We start from the raw sequence: 17,140 nt of genomic DNA, 5'->3' as shown, positions 1-17,140 counted from the left end.
CCCAAAAGTGCGTGGGCCCTTAGAATCATCCTAACATTCTCCCCCCTTAGCGGCGCCCCTGCCCATAAATATACCCATAGCTCTAACTATAAATCCAACTAACCCCATATCGCATCGACATTGACCTGCCAATCAGGGGGACAACCAAGCGGCAACCTCCGCCTGTTTCTCGTGAAGCCAATACGGAAGTGAATTAAACTGCAATTCATCGACTGGCCGCTAGGGACAGGCTGCAGAAGTGAGCAGAATCTCATTGACCATCATGTTAAATTAGCCAAGTTTACAGCAGAAAAAAACATGTTTACAGTCTGGTTCATATTGTGGTTTTGGTCTATACTGCGAATTTTGCCCTTCATGACAACTCTGAGGGGGGTGAATTTTTTTATAGCTCATCTGTTTAAATTATATTAAGCCTTAAAGTTCTGCATAATTAAGGGCGTGGTCACTTGAATGACAGTTATGCCGCTGCTGTCTGTGAGCCATCATGTTACCTCAGCAGCTCATCTCAGTCGTATTTGTGCTTTTTTCTGTATTATTTTATACAATATATGGCTTGCTGCATACTCGAGACAGATGTCAGTCTGTGTACGTGTGCTCGCATGCGGAACACACGTTGTTGGATCGTCGTGGCATTGGCTAAAAGTTTTGTTCCTGAGATTTACTACAATGACAATACCAGGAGGATATACAACTCCGACAGCACTGCTTGGATATAACTAAAACTGCTGCACTATTTTGAAAAATTATACTTTGGATACATGCTCATGTTTGAGAGAACATTTTAGAGATAACTTACATCTGGTACATATATATATTTTACCCAAGTGCCACGGATTGGATTCATCTCGCGATCTCTATTTCATTATAAAGGTATGAAATCCCATTTGATTTGTGTTATTTGCACACCCCACACAAATTAATTAGCCTATTGGTGTTGGAGCATCTATAACGTTATCGTAAAAAAATAACCGTAGATTGACAGTAATCCTTTAGTACTTTCTAATGATATTGCTATCTTTATTCATATTTTAGATAGTATCTAAGATAGATAGCTAGGGCGGGCGTGGTTTCAGCAACAAGTCGCATGGGCTCCAACTTCGTCCCGCCTCTTTGCCCATTTTCAGTTATCCGTGAGTGACGTGCGGTCATGTGCAGCTAAGATGGCCGCGGCCTCATTTACGCGTCAAAACTGCTGTTCAGAACTCTATGGGTGACGTCACGGACACTACGTCCATATTTTTTTACAGTCTATGGGGACAACACCCATAAATTCAGCCATAAAAAAACAGCCATTGACAACTACTGGCCTGCCAATCAAGGCTCACAGCACTCATAAAACATATTTGACATCCACTGACCAGTCAGCTTGAGTGACGACACACAGAAAAATTTGGGGTCATAAATTTAGCCATAAATTAGGCCATAAATCACCTTTACATAAATCACCTTATATGATACTCTACTCATTGTTTATTGCTGTTTGGACAGGAATCCCTGTTATTCAAACCTAAATAAATATATGTTACCTAAATAAATGAGAAAATATTAAATATTGGCAACATTGTATTTTGTTTATTCTAGGATGATGCAACATAATGAATGTTTTAAATCCTTCAAGGCATTTATGCAGTCATGATCAAAAACAGTAGGCCTACTTAATGTTTTAACATGCAGCATTTGAAAGTGCTATTTTCTTGGTAAATATACTGAACATAATATCTTTTTTATAAAGGAGGTAGAAAAATTATACATTAAAATTAATGACATTAATTAGTGTAACAGTTTAGATCTTTAAAACAGCATAAAGATGCTTTCACACCATGTCGTAATTACGTGATTCCAACCTGTAAACTCGTAATTATGGTAATAGGACTTTTGAGCTAATTGTTAACTAAGCAAATATGTTTTGCATTATAATTGTTTTAATGATTTAAATTAGTGGTATATGTTCTGTAATGTTTTTGGCTTGTGATTATAGATCATAATGTTGAATGTGAAAGTCATTTGCGGACATATATTCCTAAGTGCCTGTGGCAGTAAGGACAGGTGTGATGGGCATCTTGAAACCCCCTGACACAGAATGGGATGAGGCAAAATCCACAGATGAGCCTGTAAAACAATGTAATGAAGACAGAGACACAATAAGAAATGACAGATGTATTTTTTTAAAGAGTCTTCCACCGTTAACACACAATTTTTACAATAATTCACTTACCCAAGTACAGTTAATAAGAGGCACATGCCCCATGCAGCACAACCGGGTTTATATTCCACCTTTGTGATGATGCTCTTACGGCAGAACCGGCACACAGTCGCTGTTGGTGTGTCGCCCAAAACAACAACCCTCTGTGGCTGCACCACGATCACCTGAGGGGCTACAGTCCTCACCTGCTGCTGCACGAACACTTTGGTGAAAAAACGTGTGATTTTATGAAACAGTCAGCAATCATTGTTCCATTCATGCAGAACACATATTATGCATAGATAGTCCTACTTAAAAATCATTAGTCAAGTGGAGTTGTTATGCAGCAATGGATCCTTTTCATAGACTGTGATGCCGATAACCCATTATTAACACTGTAATTAACATTGGAAATCTTGTTTTATTACCTTGAGATAAAATTTGATCAAACTGGCTAGTTAATGCTGCTGTATGTGTTTCTAAGACAACGGCTGAGGGAGTCACAGCAAATTTGACATCTTTTTCTCTTCTGACCACCGTGATAAATCTCTCTTTATTTTTCCCGTTTTGGAAAGTCGTGTAAACGCTATCGTGGACATTTTATTTTGCTATTGGAGCAAAAAGGGAAAGGAAAAAAAAAGTTGTAGTTTCCATTCACAGCTGTACAAGTTTACCCAACTGTGAGGACTTGCTTCGGAGAACCCGGGAAATGTGTCAATATTTAGGTTAAAAGCATTGAATTATTATTGAATTTAACACAGCGAGGCTGTGAGGGATAAATGCACAGTGAAAAGGTCTTTATACACTGAGTAAAAACCTTTCAAATCTGTTTTATGGAGTTTTTGTCTATTGAATTTTTTTCCCCCTGGAACAACGTTTCGTCAACTAGACAATCGGTAATCTAAACTATGTACAACCTGGTACAACCAGGCTACTGTTCTGTCCCCCAAGTCATGCCTGTCAAAATCGTTTGCATCACTCTGCTTTTCTGTGCGCGTTCCAGACAGAATGTAGCCTGACTACGTCAGACTTCCTACTTCCGCTCAATTTCATTTCGCTTCTGTACTCAGTCTGATACAGCGTCAGAGCTTTCTGTTTGCCACCGGTCTGGAAACAGCCGGGCCAATCAACGAACAGAGGGCGGGCTGAGAGCCGTGACGTAGATGCTAAGCGCCGAGTTTTACATTGTAGGTTAGAGAAATCGAAAACCGAAACGACCGCGGAAATGGGAAACGAGACACGGGATGCAATTCGCTCTGTTATGGAGAACATTCAACTCTTTTTCAAACTGAAGCCAGAACAAGAAGAGTGTTTGATAAACATTTTAAGTCTTTAAATCTTTAAACAGATTTGAGTTCGATGCATGATGTCTGTGCTTCGATGCGGCTGTACAGGCGCATAACATACGTCATAACTAAACGTATCTGATTGGCTTACGGGTAACCAATGATTTTAAACTTCAGACAAGCGCCCCCTAGCGAGAGAGAAAACACTTCTCTATTATGCCATTCCAGACTCTGTCTACGAAGCAAAGTGAAGTAGCAGAGTCTGGTATTACCAGGCTAGACAGAATGTGCATTAGTGGTGGAAATTTTTCAGTCTTTCTGCAGGTTATATCATTACGCTAGTAGGTGGCAGCATTGGACTGTCCTTATTAAAATGGTTCAGAAGCACAGATTTATTGAGCACAACACTTGTTCGGAGATGCAGTTAATTTTGTGCTATGACCTCTTAGTTTTCTAGCTATTTCCGAGCACAAATACACACAGCAGGCTGACTGGCAAAGTTCCACAACATCAACTTATTATTTACTGAAAGATGAAAAACTTCCAGGTATGTCATATATTCACAGAAAAATGTGGATACTGTGCACAGTGTGCATATACCATATATATATAATAATGTAATAGGATAAATGGATGATTTAACTGTACTTACTTTGTTCTTGTCTCACCATTGCTATTTGAGGTGGCATATTGAGGACAGGATAAGGGTTTGCCCTCCTATTAGGGTTTTGAGGAATCTGAGGAATCTCTTGAAAATTATCTGTAGCGATAAAAAATGTACTTTTCTGTACTTTTATATATTATATTTAGAGATATTATATATCTATGACCTTAGCAGCTGCAACTCTTACCTGTCTCCCTGTAGGCAGGTGGCGCTGTAGCTGTGGCATATGAGGGTGGCGGTGTAGCGGGAATCTCCTCATTAAGATGGATGTCATCGTATTTGGGGGGTGGGGATGCAGGTATATTCATAATGAATCTAATGAGATAGAAGGCCTATATATTTAAAGGGACAGTTCACCCCAAAAAATCCATTACTCACCCTCATGTCCTCCAGCTATGCAATTGATAGTTTTAAAGCTTCAAAAAGTTCTTAAAAAGACCGTAAAACTAATCCATATGAACTGAGTGGTTTAGTCCAAATTTTCTGAAGAAACTGGATCACTTTATATGATGAACAGATTTAATTTAGGCTTATATTCACATATAAACATTCATCAACTCACACATCAGTTGTGGTAAACAGAAGCTCAAACATGTTTGTCTGATATGTGAGAACCAATGAGGTTCATTCTCATGTGTTACGCAGCACATTTGAGCATCCGCAAGAGGTTTGTTCTCAATGAGCTTGTTTATGTTTGCTGAACAATATTTATATGTGAATAATAGCCAAAATGAAATAAACGATTGTGTCACTTCAGAAAATTTAGACTAAACCGCTCAATTCATACGGATTGTTTTACAATCCCTTTATGAACTTTTTTGAAGCAAAAAAGATCTTCATTTGTGTTCCGAAGATGAACGAAAGTCTTACGGGTTTGGAATGGCATGAGGGTGAATAATTAATAACAACATTTTTATTTTTGGGTGAACTATCTCTTTAAGGGATTGAGAATTTAAAGAAAATTAAGGAAAATAAAATCAGTGTACATTACCTTACTTCTTTTAGAAATACTCAAATCTAGTAAATCAGTTCAGATTCAGTCATTACAAAAAAGTCTAATCTAAATAATCTATCAGTAGGAAAATAAAACTGTCTTTCTAACCAGTAGTGATCATATAGCTGAGGAAAGTGGTAACCTGTTATAATTGTTATAGATCAGTGCTTCTACACGAAGCAAGTTCAGTCCAATGTAGAACAAAGCCAAGCATGTTGAGAATATCTTGGTTGAATCAGCATTACTAAACCACAATGAGCTGTCCTGGTTTCAGTACACTTTGTAAATATATTAACATGACGCATTATGAAAGAAAAAGACTGAAAATGGGTATTAATCATAAAATAATTCACCGAGAACATTATAAAACAAGTTCTCTATACTTGGATCAAGTATAGGAATGAAAAGAGCAAGAGGAAAAAACTTGCAGTGTAAAAAAAAAAATACGTAAAATAAAGTTATGTCCTTACATAAACGACCTCATTCTTTGTTTACAAATAATAAAATATTTATTTTAGTCATCCACATGAGATATATATATATATATATATATATATATATATATATATATATATATATATATATATATATATTCCACATATTTAATTTCTAAGCCTGATATTGCAATCTCAGTTGTGAGTTTGACTGAAAAAAAAACAACTAGTCACATGACATTTAGACCTTATTTATCATGTTGGTATTGAAGCATGTGTTTAAACATTTACGCACTTTATCACATTAATGTAAACTACAGGGAAAATGGGAATCTTTGCCTGTCTTTTTGCGAATGTTCCTTCATACATGGATTATATTTCAAACAAGTTACCTTCTGAGTAATAACAGTTAACCTTATGCCATTTTAATCTGTCATACTTTGTGGTCATACTTTACTTCAAAATGCTTTTGTGTAACTCAGTGTATCACACATTAAGAGTGAATTAACTTTAAACAGGTGTATATAGCTGAATTAGTCTTACCTGCGTGTTGATACTTTGTCGAATCTTCCGTCATATAACGTCACTGCCTGACTCACTCTACCTGTTTACCTGTTCATTGTCTGTACATTCTGTTGCAATGAAGAGGAATGTGCCTTTCAGCTACATAGTTAGCATGCCTTAGGGTGAGTTAAAGCATTAATTCACAAATAAAAATTCTGTCATCAATTACTCGCCCTCAAGTCTTTCCAAACACATATAAGACTTTCATTCATTTTGGAAACACATAGATGAAGATGTTTTTAATTAAATATGAGAGCTTTCTGTCCCTCAACTGACAACCTATGCAACTGACTCTTTCATGGATAGCTTTTATGATGTCTTTTTCTGGGGCTTGAAAGTATCAGTTGCATAGCTTGTCAATGGAGGGACAGAGAAGAATATATCTTGCTGTATCTGTGTTGCTTATGAAATGAAATATTTAGAGTACAAACATGATATTTATGTTTTATCATAAATGTGGCCAAGAGACATTAATAAATGGATTCACCATCATCATAATCATTTATTTACTTTGAAAATTAAGGCCATGACATCAATAAATGCACTAAAAATCAAGGTGAAACTCACAAAAATTCCATGTTCAGGTTACATATTTTACCATAAAACAAAAAATAAAAAAGGAAATGTAATTATATTTCCCATTATTCTCAATAGTGATTAGATTCTCTCATATAGCAATACAGTAATTTGTATTATATTACATTAAAAACTAAAAAAAAATACTGTAATACAATGATGTGTAACATTTAATTCTGTATACTTTAAATAGTAAAACATACAACCGTGATATAGTGATATAATAAAAAATCCATTACAGTAATAATATTTTAGACATAAAATGTTAATAATTTTTGTTAAAAAAATAATTTTCTTAGAAATAGGCTTTGTTTTTTTTAAAAAGAGACTTCAATCCAGTCAAGTTTTCGATAATTTTGTGAGATTCACCCATATAATTTTCTGATTCTGAAGCCAAATGCTGACAGTGTCTAACGGATCCCACACCACAAAAATAAGGTGGACACACTAAACACATAATACACGTGCATGCCATCACCGTTTTCACAGATTCGTGTTTTTACAGATTACACAGAGATAACGGTATTGTTTTCAAAAACTTTCACTTTGAATCCCATTTTCAAAAGTTTTCAAAACACTGTTGTAAATGAACAGCCAAAATGCATAAAATGTTTTTTTTTTTTTTTTTTAGTTGAAAACAGTGTAAACAGCCCTTAGAGAGTATCAGTGAGGAGAAGAGACATCAAAGACTTCAGAAATAGTAGAGGAAACAACAGAGGCACAAAACAATGTAATATCAATAGTTTTAAGGTTGCGATAGATTATGACTGTCTTAGGGCATTTCTTATGCACAGGCAAACTTGAAATCAATAAGTTTATGATCAGATAAACTTATTTGTTAAAAGTAGAAATTTCAACCTCTGATGTACAGATTAAATCAAGGATATGACTAGGAGTATGAGTAAGAAAATAAAGCAATAAGCCCCAAGAAGCAGTGGTTTACAGTGAATTTATAACAGTTAAGGAGCGTAGTTAGCACAGCACAGCGTTGCCCTCAGGCAACGGAAAGTTTTCTTAAGCCCTATGTTTAGTAAATTTTTCTTTAAAGGTGCCCTAGAACTTTTTTTTAAAAGATGTAATATAAGTCTAAGGTGTCCCCTGAATGTGTCTGTGAAGTTTCAGCTCAAAATACCACATAGATTTTTTTAATTAATTTTTTTAACTGCCTATTTTGGGGCATCATTATAAATGAGCCGATTCAGGGCTGCTGGCCCTTTAATTGCTCACGCTCCCCGCCCACGGAGCTCACGCTTGCCTTAAACAACATAAAAAAAGTTCACACAGCAAATATAACCCTCAAAATGGATCTTTACAAAGTGTTCGTTATGCAGCATGTCTAATCGCGTAAGTACAGTGTTTATTTGAATGTTTACATTTGGTTATGAATGAGTTTGATAGTGCTCTGTGGCTAACGCTAACATTACACACTGTTGGAGAGATTTATAAAGAATGAAGTTGTGTTTATGAATTATACAGACTGCAAGTGTTTAAAAATGAAAATAGCGACGGCTCTTGTCTCCGTGAATACAGTAAGAAACGATGGTAACTTTAACCTCATTTAACAGTACATTAGCAACATGCTAACGAAACATTTAGAAAGACAATTTACAAATATCACTAAAAATATCATGTTATCATGGATCATGACAGTTATTATTGCTCCATCTGCCATTTTTCGCTGTTGTTATTGCTTGCTTACCTAGTCTGATGATTCGCCTGTGCACATCCAGACGTTAATACTGGCTTGTCTAATGCCTTTCATAATGCCTTGAACATGGGCTGGCATATGCAAATATTGGGGGCGTACACCCCGACTGTTACGTAACTGAGGTCTTTTAAACAAATGAGATTTATAAAAGAAGGAGGAAACAATGGAGTTTGAGACTCACTGTATGTCATTTCCATGTACTGAAATCTTGTTATTTAACTATGCCAAGGTAAATTAAATTTTTGAATCAAGGGCACCTTTAAATGATTACAACCAATTAGAAAGGTCAAGAAAGTACCAAAGAACAGTAAAGTAAGGTGTGGGAGTCACTATCAAGAACCATTTAAAGGTGGGATGTCCTGTTCTGACACATGGTCACAGGAGCACATGGTGTGAGAAGAAGGCAATATTATTTGCTTTAGTAATCTTATTTAAAATGACATGAACTGTCCATAAAAAATGTGTGTGTGTGTGTGTGTGTGTGTGTGTGTGTGTGTGTGTGTGTGTGTATGAAGGTGTAGAGAAGCCTTTTGTCAGGTTTTATGAAGTTTTTTTTTATTTTGCAAGTTCAGAAATTCAGTTTTTCTTTTTGTTGCGATAAGGGGTACTTTTTGAGGAGGTTTTGGGCAATAACTCACATTGGCAACAATGTGTTATAAGATGGGAAGATGCAAGGTTCCTGGGTGTGCAGGAACACCCAAAGTGATGTGCAAAAATTGTAACATACACCACTATTTCACAGCAGAGAAGAAGTGCTTTTTGAAGTTTCGTACGGAGTGAAATCTTATTACATGAAGTACATTATATGGCATAGCACACTACATGATACAGACCTATGCATGTATCAAATTCAATATATCAATGTCTTTCAAGTGTTTTTCCCTTTTTACTTAACGATTTCTTGAAATTTTTTTAAACATTTTTTGATTTTGATGACAATTTTCTCTATGATTCTGTACCATTGTCACACAACATTGCCCTGAGGCAATGAAAAAATATTTTGGGGTTGGGGGAGTGTGGGGGGGGGGAATTTTTTTTATCAATAAAATGTTCCCAAATGAACCAAAAAATTATGTGGAATATTTTTTTTTTCATCTGCCATCAACATGTGTGCAGTAGAGGGTTAGAATAAAACTCCCTTAGCTGTTATACATTCACTGTAAACCACGGCTTCACGGGGCTAATTGCTTTTATAAAACGGTTACCACAAAATACAAATATTAAAGCCAAAAAAAAAATTTATCAATGCAACTTTCATGAAGTAAAATCATTAAAAGCCTTCCTTCTGCTGGAAAAAATAGTTCCTGACCATGAACAGCAACAGAATATTACGCCATTAGATGGTGGCATTGAGTCACTCAGTCTTTTACATTGAAACTTGTTGTAAACATGGAACAAGATGCAAATGACAAATGCTTTGACTAGTGCTGTCAGTGTCAGCAGGGCATGGGAAAACACATTAAATGTTAAAAGGACAATATCACAGCGGACAAACTGATTTTTTATTATGAACAGAGGACTGACCTGAAAGAAAATGCTAAATCTGAATGCAGGAAATGCACTCGGTCACTTGATATCTCTTTCACAATAAGACGCGCAAATGAGGCCGCGGCCGGGGGCGGCAAGATGGCGGTCCAGGCAAGCAGCACTTTTTAAGCTCTCGTTTATTTGCCCTGAAATTTACTTGAAAACAAGGTGATTGAGTAATTAAGTTTACACGCATTTCAATGAGCAATTGACGCATTAAACAACACAGATTTAAACTTTATTCGAAGTTTTAACCGAACATGCCGAGTGGGAAGCCTGAACCTAGATTAGCCACAACCTCAGGCCAAACTAATATGGACCATAATTACCCGACGCCGATGGATGTTACAACCAGTATCGGGACCAAGAGAAAAACTTCCCCCGCTACTCCAACTAAAAGTTCTGCGCCACCTTCGAAAGTTAAGTCCTCACAGGATTCTTCTGAGGCTTCAAACGCATCTCTTGTTGATGCTATTGAAAAGCTAACTTCTAAAATTGACTCTTTTGGCGTTCAGTTAAGAGAAAATTCGGTCATGGTAGCTAATATCACCAGACTAGTAGAGCTGAATGCTACTGAAATCAAAGAGTGTAAAGTCAAGATACGAGACATGGAAAAAGAAATGCCTCGTCTCGTAAAGGAAAATTAGGAGTTGAAAGAAAGGGTCACGGAGTTGGAACGTTACAAGAGGCGCTGGAATCTTAAAATACATGGTCTGAAAGAAAGAGTTGACGAAAATACCCGAGACGTTGTCATGAGCATCCTGTCCAAGTTAGCGCCACAATGGGAGACGTCGATGGAATCGATTGTTGATGCTGTTCACCGCATCGGGAGAAAAGAAGAAGGGAAAGATCGTCAAACTATCATCCAGTTCACCATGCGATTCCACAGGGATTCCTTCTGGAAGTTATCGAAAAATTCGAGGCTCTGCAAAGACTTGGGGATTCACTTCAAACAAGACTTTTGTAAAGCTGACCGAGAAGCTCGTGCCGCTGCATGGCCGAAGATGGAGCAAGCCAGGGCAGCAGGACAAAACGTTTACTACAGAGGACATGTGGGATACATCAACGGTAAAAGGGTTACTATGGATTAGACTGTGTTTCAGGCCTAAGCAGGTCACTTAGCTCTCACTCTAACAGGTTCGAAGCTTCAAAGTCTTTACGTTAATAGATTCTCCTCCAACCTTAAAGTTGTTTTAATTGTACGTTGCTAGTTAAGTGATGTTGCTACACTAAGTTTGCTTTAATTAATTTGGAGGATAAAAAAGTGGGTAAATAATTCCCTTATTGTCTACAGCAGCACTTTTAAATCCCTTTTTTTTTTTTTTCATTTTCATTTAGATATCTTTACGTTATAAGGTCTACAGGGGGAAACGTTCAAATGGTTGGATAAGCTTTTAACCAATGTTCTTCAAGTATGAGTAGGCTAAGTTAGTTTCTTAAGTGTAAAAGAGAAAAAGAGGGAAAAAATAGCAAAAGGAAAAACTGTTATACTCAATCTGCCTGCACTTAATGTTTGAAAGGGGTTTGTACTTAACTCTAAAAAGAGAAGGAAAAAAAAAGAATCACTACACTAATTTTGTTCTATTGTTATTTCTTATTTCTCTATGTTTTCTCATGATCAGATGTTCTCTTTTGTTTCACTTAACACTAGGGGTCTAAGAGATTTTGTTAAAAGAAAATCAATTTTCCTTTTTTGTAAAAATGAAAGAGCTCAGTGTTTTCTTCTTCAAGAAACCCATTCTGTTGATTTAGATGAAAAATTCTGGTCAAACCAATGGGGAGATAAAATACTTTTTTCTCATGGCTCAAATAGGTCAGCAGGTGTTGCTATACTTCTGTATAACTTTCCTGGGAAGATCTTAACAACTGTTAGGGATACCTGTGGTCATTGGATAATTTGTGTTTTTGAAATGGATGAAAACTTTTTGATTTTAGGAAATATATATGGATATAATAGTTAGGGGTGTAACGATACGCTCAGGTCACGATACGATACGTATCTCGATACGGAGTTCACGATACGATACGTATCACGATATTTTGAACAAAATGAAACTGAAATTCAAACAAGATTTATTAAAAAAACTAATAATTAGTTAACAACAAATAATTTTCCTTGTTGTACATACAAGATCACATTTCAATAAAATAAATAAATATAAAATTTGAATAAAAACCTTCTGTATTCAAATTAACAGTTGAATAGGACTGTCTGTCACTGAAAAAAAATGTTAAATTTAACATGAACTATATCGCGTCTAAAAGCGCGTGGAAGGCGCGGCTGCACCGCTTCTCCTTCTTTCCAAAGCGCTTGCGCTCCTGTGGCGTCGGTCGTTGCTATGCAACCATGAACTGAGCTCTCCAAGAGGATCAGGATGTTTCTGCAAAGGATAAATGATTTCTAGCCCTTGCATTAGTTTTACTACGAGATATATTGATGGAGATAAGATATAAAAACCACCATGTACAGCTATGATCAGCTGTTCGGCTGAGCTTTTGATGTTTTGTTACGGAAAGGCCATAGCTGATCGGTTGATTCTTGTCACACGACCTGCGGTGCGCTTGCGGCATTCTGAGAAGTTGGGAATTGCATGCGCGTCGCGACCGCGTTGATCCAATTATGAGCGCGCCTGCCGCGCAGCTACATTTGAAAATAATAACTGACTTGCACGCGGAAAAGACGCAATATGTGAACGGGCCCACAGAACTTCTTAAAGCAAAGCATCGCAAGCGTCTTTTGCTTTTCTGTGAGCACAGCTGTTGCTGTGCACTGCGGTGAAAGAAAGCCACGACTTTTCTCACGCGACCATGCAAGAGACTGACATGAGAAACGTTTAAACCTTGCAAGATTCAATGTGTGCCCGAAACACTTACTGAACTAGAGAGCTGATTAAGACACACCATCTACGATAAATCGTTACACCCCTAATACTTATAGTAATTTAAAAATGTGGTAGCATTGGATCTGGACAGGAAGGATAACTCTGGGAGTTGGAAGGGGTGTGTCGCGATTCTGCCTTCTCACATCGCGATACAGGTTCGTGGACCTGCGTATCGCGATTTCGGTTTCATATCGCATATCGTTACAGCCCTAATAATAGTCATAACCAAAACAAAACTCTAATTGATCAGGTTACAAGGGTAGTAAAGGATTTATCTCAGAGGTATCCTACTGCAGACTTTATTTTTGGAGGGGATTTTAATATGGTGATTGACGAATGGCTTGATAGATGTCCTTCAAAATATCTGAGACATCATTATAATCCCATATTGCTTGAGTTTTGTAATGTGTTTAAATTGATAGATGTATGGCGCACTAAAAACCCTAATACTCAAGGTTCCCAGCAAGCAATAGCCGTCATTTCACCGTCTCGGTTAACTATAGACCCGATATAGTCCGGCTATGTGTAACCCACTTTTAGCCAAAATAATCTTTCATTTGGTTACATGTCGTTTTTGCCAAAATAACTTGCGAGTTGTATGTTATTGCATCATGTAAGTGAAGTCAACAGTGATTACAAGGTGTTTGGTTTCACATCTATGACATGTTATATTGTGTAGGCTGTGCGTAGCCACAATTTAGCTCGTAGTCAGACCGGCTATTTGTAGCCCACCTATAGACAATCCTGATTTATTGTAGTTTTTTGACAGGAAGTGCTTGAGATGGTTGATATCTCATCATGTTCGCAATGTCAATGATTTCTACAAGATTTAAGTGACATTTCATGACATGGTCTATATGTAGTCACGATTTAGCTCTGAATTGGATAGGCTATGTGTAGTCTGCTTTTAGTCCACCCAGCGAAATCGAGGCAATTTATAGTCTAGTTTTTACGGCTTGGCTATAGCCCTGATTCAGACCAGCAATGAGTGTAACCAAAATAGTGTTAAGTCATTTTCGACCACAAAGCTTGTGGGATTCTTGATATACTTGCATTTATACATTTATATGCAAGTATAATATACATATTTGAAACAGCATATTTTTGCTGTCACACAATCCTACATTCTACGATATCATATATATATATATATATATATATATATATATATATATATATATATATATATATATATATATATATCAGGGTATAGCCAAGCCATATATTAATTATAATTATATACCACACACATATATGACTGTATTTAATTTTAAGTTAAATAAAAATTTACAATTCTCAACCGCTAGATGGCAACTGTGGCTCTACTGAAGCATGACCACTGGCAACGCGAGACTTGAACGTTGACTCTCGATCACTGTTGCCAGATCTCGCGATAAACATTTCCGCATTTTACAACTGTTGGAGACGGAGAGCAAGCAACAGCAAATGTTAAAGCAAATTCTTTCCTGCTTTTGGTCTTGTAAGTATCTGTGTTTTTCATTTTGACATGTGTTTATTATTTATGTACATTATGTGTAGGAACCGTGACATTTTAGCGGGTAACAGTGCAGACTCAGAGTAAAACGTGGTTAGATTAACATAAACGCACATGTAGCCTACTGTAGTGTTTCCTTGTGCCCTAAAACTCTGTAATTATCTAAATACAAGGGGGTAAACATGAAACCTGTGCACCCTACTATTATTTGTTATGGAAGCCTTGTATATCTTTTAATCTTTTGATCATTATGAAATAAAAATATGAGTTTTTGATTTGGCAAGGCAAGTTTATTTTGTATAGCACATTTCAACAACAATGTTCAAGGTAATTCAGAGTGCTTTTCGTAAAACATGGAATTTATGGAACTGAAAATTAATCAGGTTGTTTTATAAACCAAAAAAATATTGTTAACATTTTTTATTTAACTTTTTTTTTTGTCAATGTTATATATTTTTATTGTTACACATTGTAATTTTCTTTTAATGTTTATTTGTATTGTATTTGTAAAATTAATTTTTTTTTATCATTGTGCATTATCTTGAGTTCTTTTTCTAAATAAAACCTTTTATATTCAATTTGTTTGGACGGATTTTCATTTATGAGAACCTGTTATATTTAAGTGAAAAGAATCCTTTAGCCATTATTTAGTTGTCTATTGCATGTATAGATGTAATCATTCATTAGTAGTGTAATTGATGACTAGTCTATTTTTAGGTTATAGATAGACGTCTATTAGATTTTCACTGACAGCCCAAATTTTGCCTTATTTTAGCCTAGACCCGTATTAACCGTCTTTTAAACATAAATATGTAGTTGTCTAATAGTCGTCTAATTGATGACTAGTCTACTCTTGGGTTATGGTTAGACGTCTATTAGATTTTCACTGACAGCCCAAATTCAGCCTTATTTTAGCCTAGATCCATATTCACCGTCTATTAGACATATATATGTAGTCGTCTAATAGTCGTCTAATTGATGACTAGTCTATTTTTGGGTTATGGTTAGACGTCTATTAGATTTTCACTGACAGCCCAAATTTTGCCTGGTTTTAGCCTAGACGGCCGGGCTATGTTTTGACGGCTATTAGACGTCTAATAGACATAAAATTGCTTGCTGGGGTTTCACTTGGTTTAGGCCAGATGGTTCATGCAAATCCAGAATAGATTTCTGGTTAGTCTCCGAGTTTAACTCTTGTCTGGAGTCAAGCTCAACAGTTTCTGCCGCACCTCTAACTGACCATTGCCTGATTAAACTTACTCTTAAACCCGTTGAATCATATCAGAGGAGAAAAGGATACTGGAAATTTAATTCAAATTTGTTAAATAGTGAACCATTTTGTGAAAAAATCATAGCTACAATTAACAACATAATTGGTGACTCAACTCTTAAAACGTATAGAGAAAAATGGGAATATATAAAATACAAGGTACGTCAGATCTCCATATTTTATGGTAAATTATTAAGCAGGAATAGGGGAAAAAAAGAATTGGAAATAATTAAAGAAATAAATAATATCTGTATTAAAACCCTTTTAACGGCTGATGACAAACAAAAACTTCTTCTCCTACAATCATCACTAGATAACATTTATGTTGATAAAGCCAAAGGAGCATATATAAGATCGAGGGCGAAGTGGATAGAGGAGGGGGAAAGGAGTTCTGCGTATTTTTGTAGACTGGAGAAAAAGAGACAAGAGCGTAATGGTGTTAAGGCTCTTTTAATCAATAATCAAGAATGTACTGATCCTAATAAGATTTCTAGGGAGATTTACTGTTTCTATAGTAAACTTTACTCCTCCTCTTATTCACACACAGATGCTGATGCTTTCTTTGATTATATTAAAGATTGGATCCCCAAAGTAGATGAGAGTTTTAAAAATTTGTGTGATGCAGATATCACAGTGGATGAAGTGGAAAAAGCCATGAAATGTTTATCATTAGACAAATCGCCCGGTTCAGATGGATTAACAAGTAACTTTTATAGACATTTTTGGGAGTACATTAAAGACCCTATTTTTCATATGTTAAAAGAAATATCTGTCTCTCATATTCTTCCACCTTCTATGAAGCAAGGAATTATCACTCTCATCCCCAAACCTGGGAAAAATCCTAAAATAATTGACAATCTTAGACCTATAACCCTGCTTAATAATGACTATAAAATCTTAACTCATATTTACGCTAACAGACTTAAAACTGGTATTTCACAGATCATTTCAGAGACACAATCAGGCTTTTTAAAGGGGCGCTCAATTCACAATAATATACGTCTTGTACTTGACTTACTGGATTATAATTGTTTGATTGAAGATGAAGGTTTTATTTTATTTTTAGATTTTTTTAAAGCTTTTGACACAGTCGAACACAATTTTATGTTTCGTACATTACAATTTTTTGGATTAGGAGAAAATTTCATTAACATGGTTAAGTTAATTTATAAAGACACTAATAGCTCTGTTATCTTACCACAGGGTACAACATCAAGATTTTTAATTGATAAAGGAATTAAACAAGGTTGTCCTATCTCTCCTCTGCTTTTTATCGCCGCTGCAGAAATGCTTGCCATTCTTATTAAAAACTCTGATTTTGAAAAATTAACAGTTTTTGGCAAACAATTAGTCATCAGTCAGCTGGCTGATGACACGACCATTTTTATGAAAAACATTAATCAAGTTCCAAAAATTCTTCAAACTGTAGAGCTTTTCTCTAAGGCATCTGGCTTGAAATTAAATCTTAAAAAATGTGAATTATTACCAATTCATAATTCCTCTCTATCAACTTTTTACAATATTCCTATAAAAGATACTGTTAAATACCTAGGAATAC

The 17,140-nt window shown here is 35.9% G+C and overlaps 1 protein-coding gene across 2 annotated transcripts; it reads right to left on the bottom strand.

Moving 5' to 3' along the window:
- Positions 1-1,550: 1,550 nt before the first annotated feature.
- On the bottom strand, positions 1,551-11,902 carry LOC125272749 (lipopolysaccharide-induced tumor necrosis factor-alpha factor homolog). 2 transcript variants are annotated; one of them, XM_048197842.1, is made up of 5 exons: positions 10,675-11,902; positions 4,320-4,447; positions 4,121-4,228; positions 2,216-2,405; positions 1,551-2,109 (listed from the first exon to the last, which is right to left on the bottom strand). In XM_048197842.1, the coding sequence occupies exons 2-5, from the start codon at positions 4,438-4,440 to the stop codon at positions 2,001-2,003; spliced, it is 528 nt and encodes a 175-aa protein (XP_048053799.1). In that variant the 5' UTR covers positions 4,441-4,447; positions 10,675-11,902; the 3' UTR covers positions 1,551-2,000. The 2 variants fall into 2 exon arrangements, with proteins under 2 accessions (XP_048053799.1, XP_048053797.1); XM_048197840.1 differs by lacking the exon at positions 10,675-11,902 and adding an exon at positions 6,104-6,203.
- Between the last annotated feature and the right edge of the window lie 5,238 nt (positions 11,903-17,140).

The sequence above is a fragment of the Megalobrama amblycephala genome, linkage group LG7, assembly GCF_018812025.1.
Source record: "Megalobrama amblycephala isolate DHTTF-2021 linkage group LG7, ASM1881202v1, whole genome shotgun sequence".
Classification (NCBI taxonomy): Eukaryota; Metazoa; Chordata; class Actinopteri; order Cypriniformes; family Xenocyprididae; genus Megalobrama; species Megalobrama amblycephala.
This window is presented reverse-complemented; position numbering and strand designations above follow the sequence as displayed.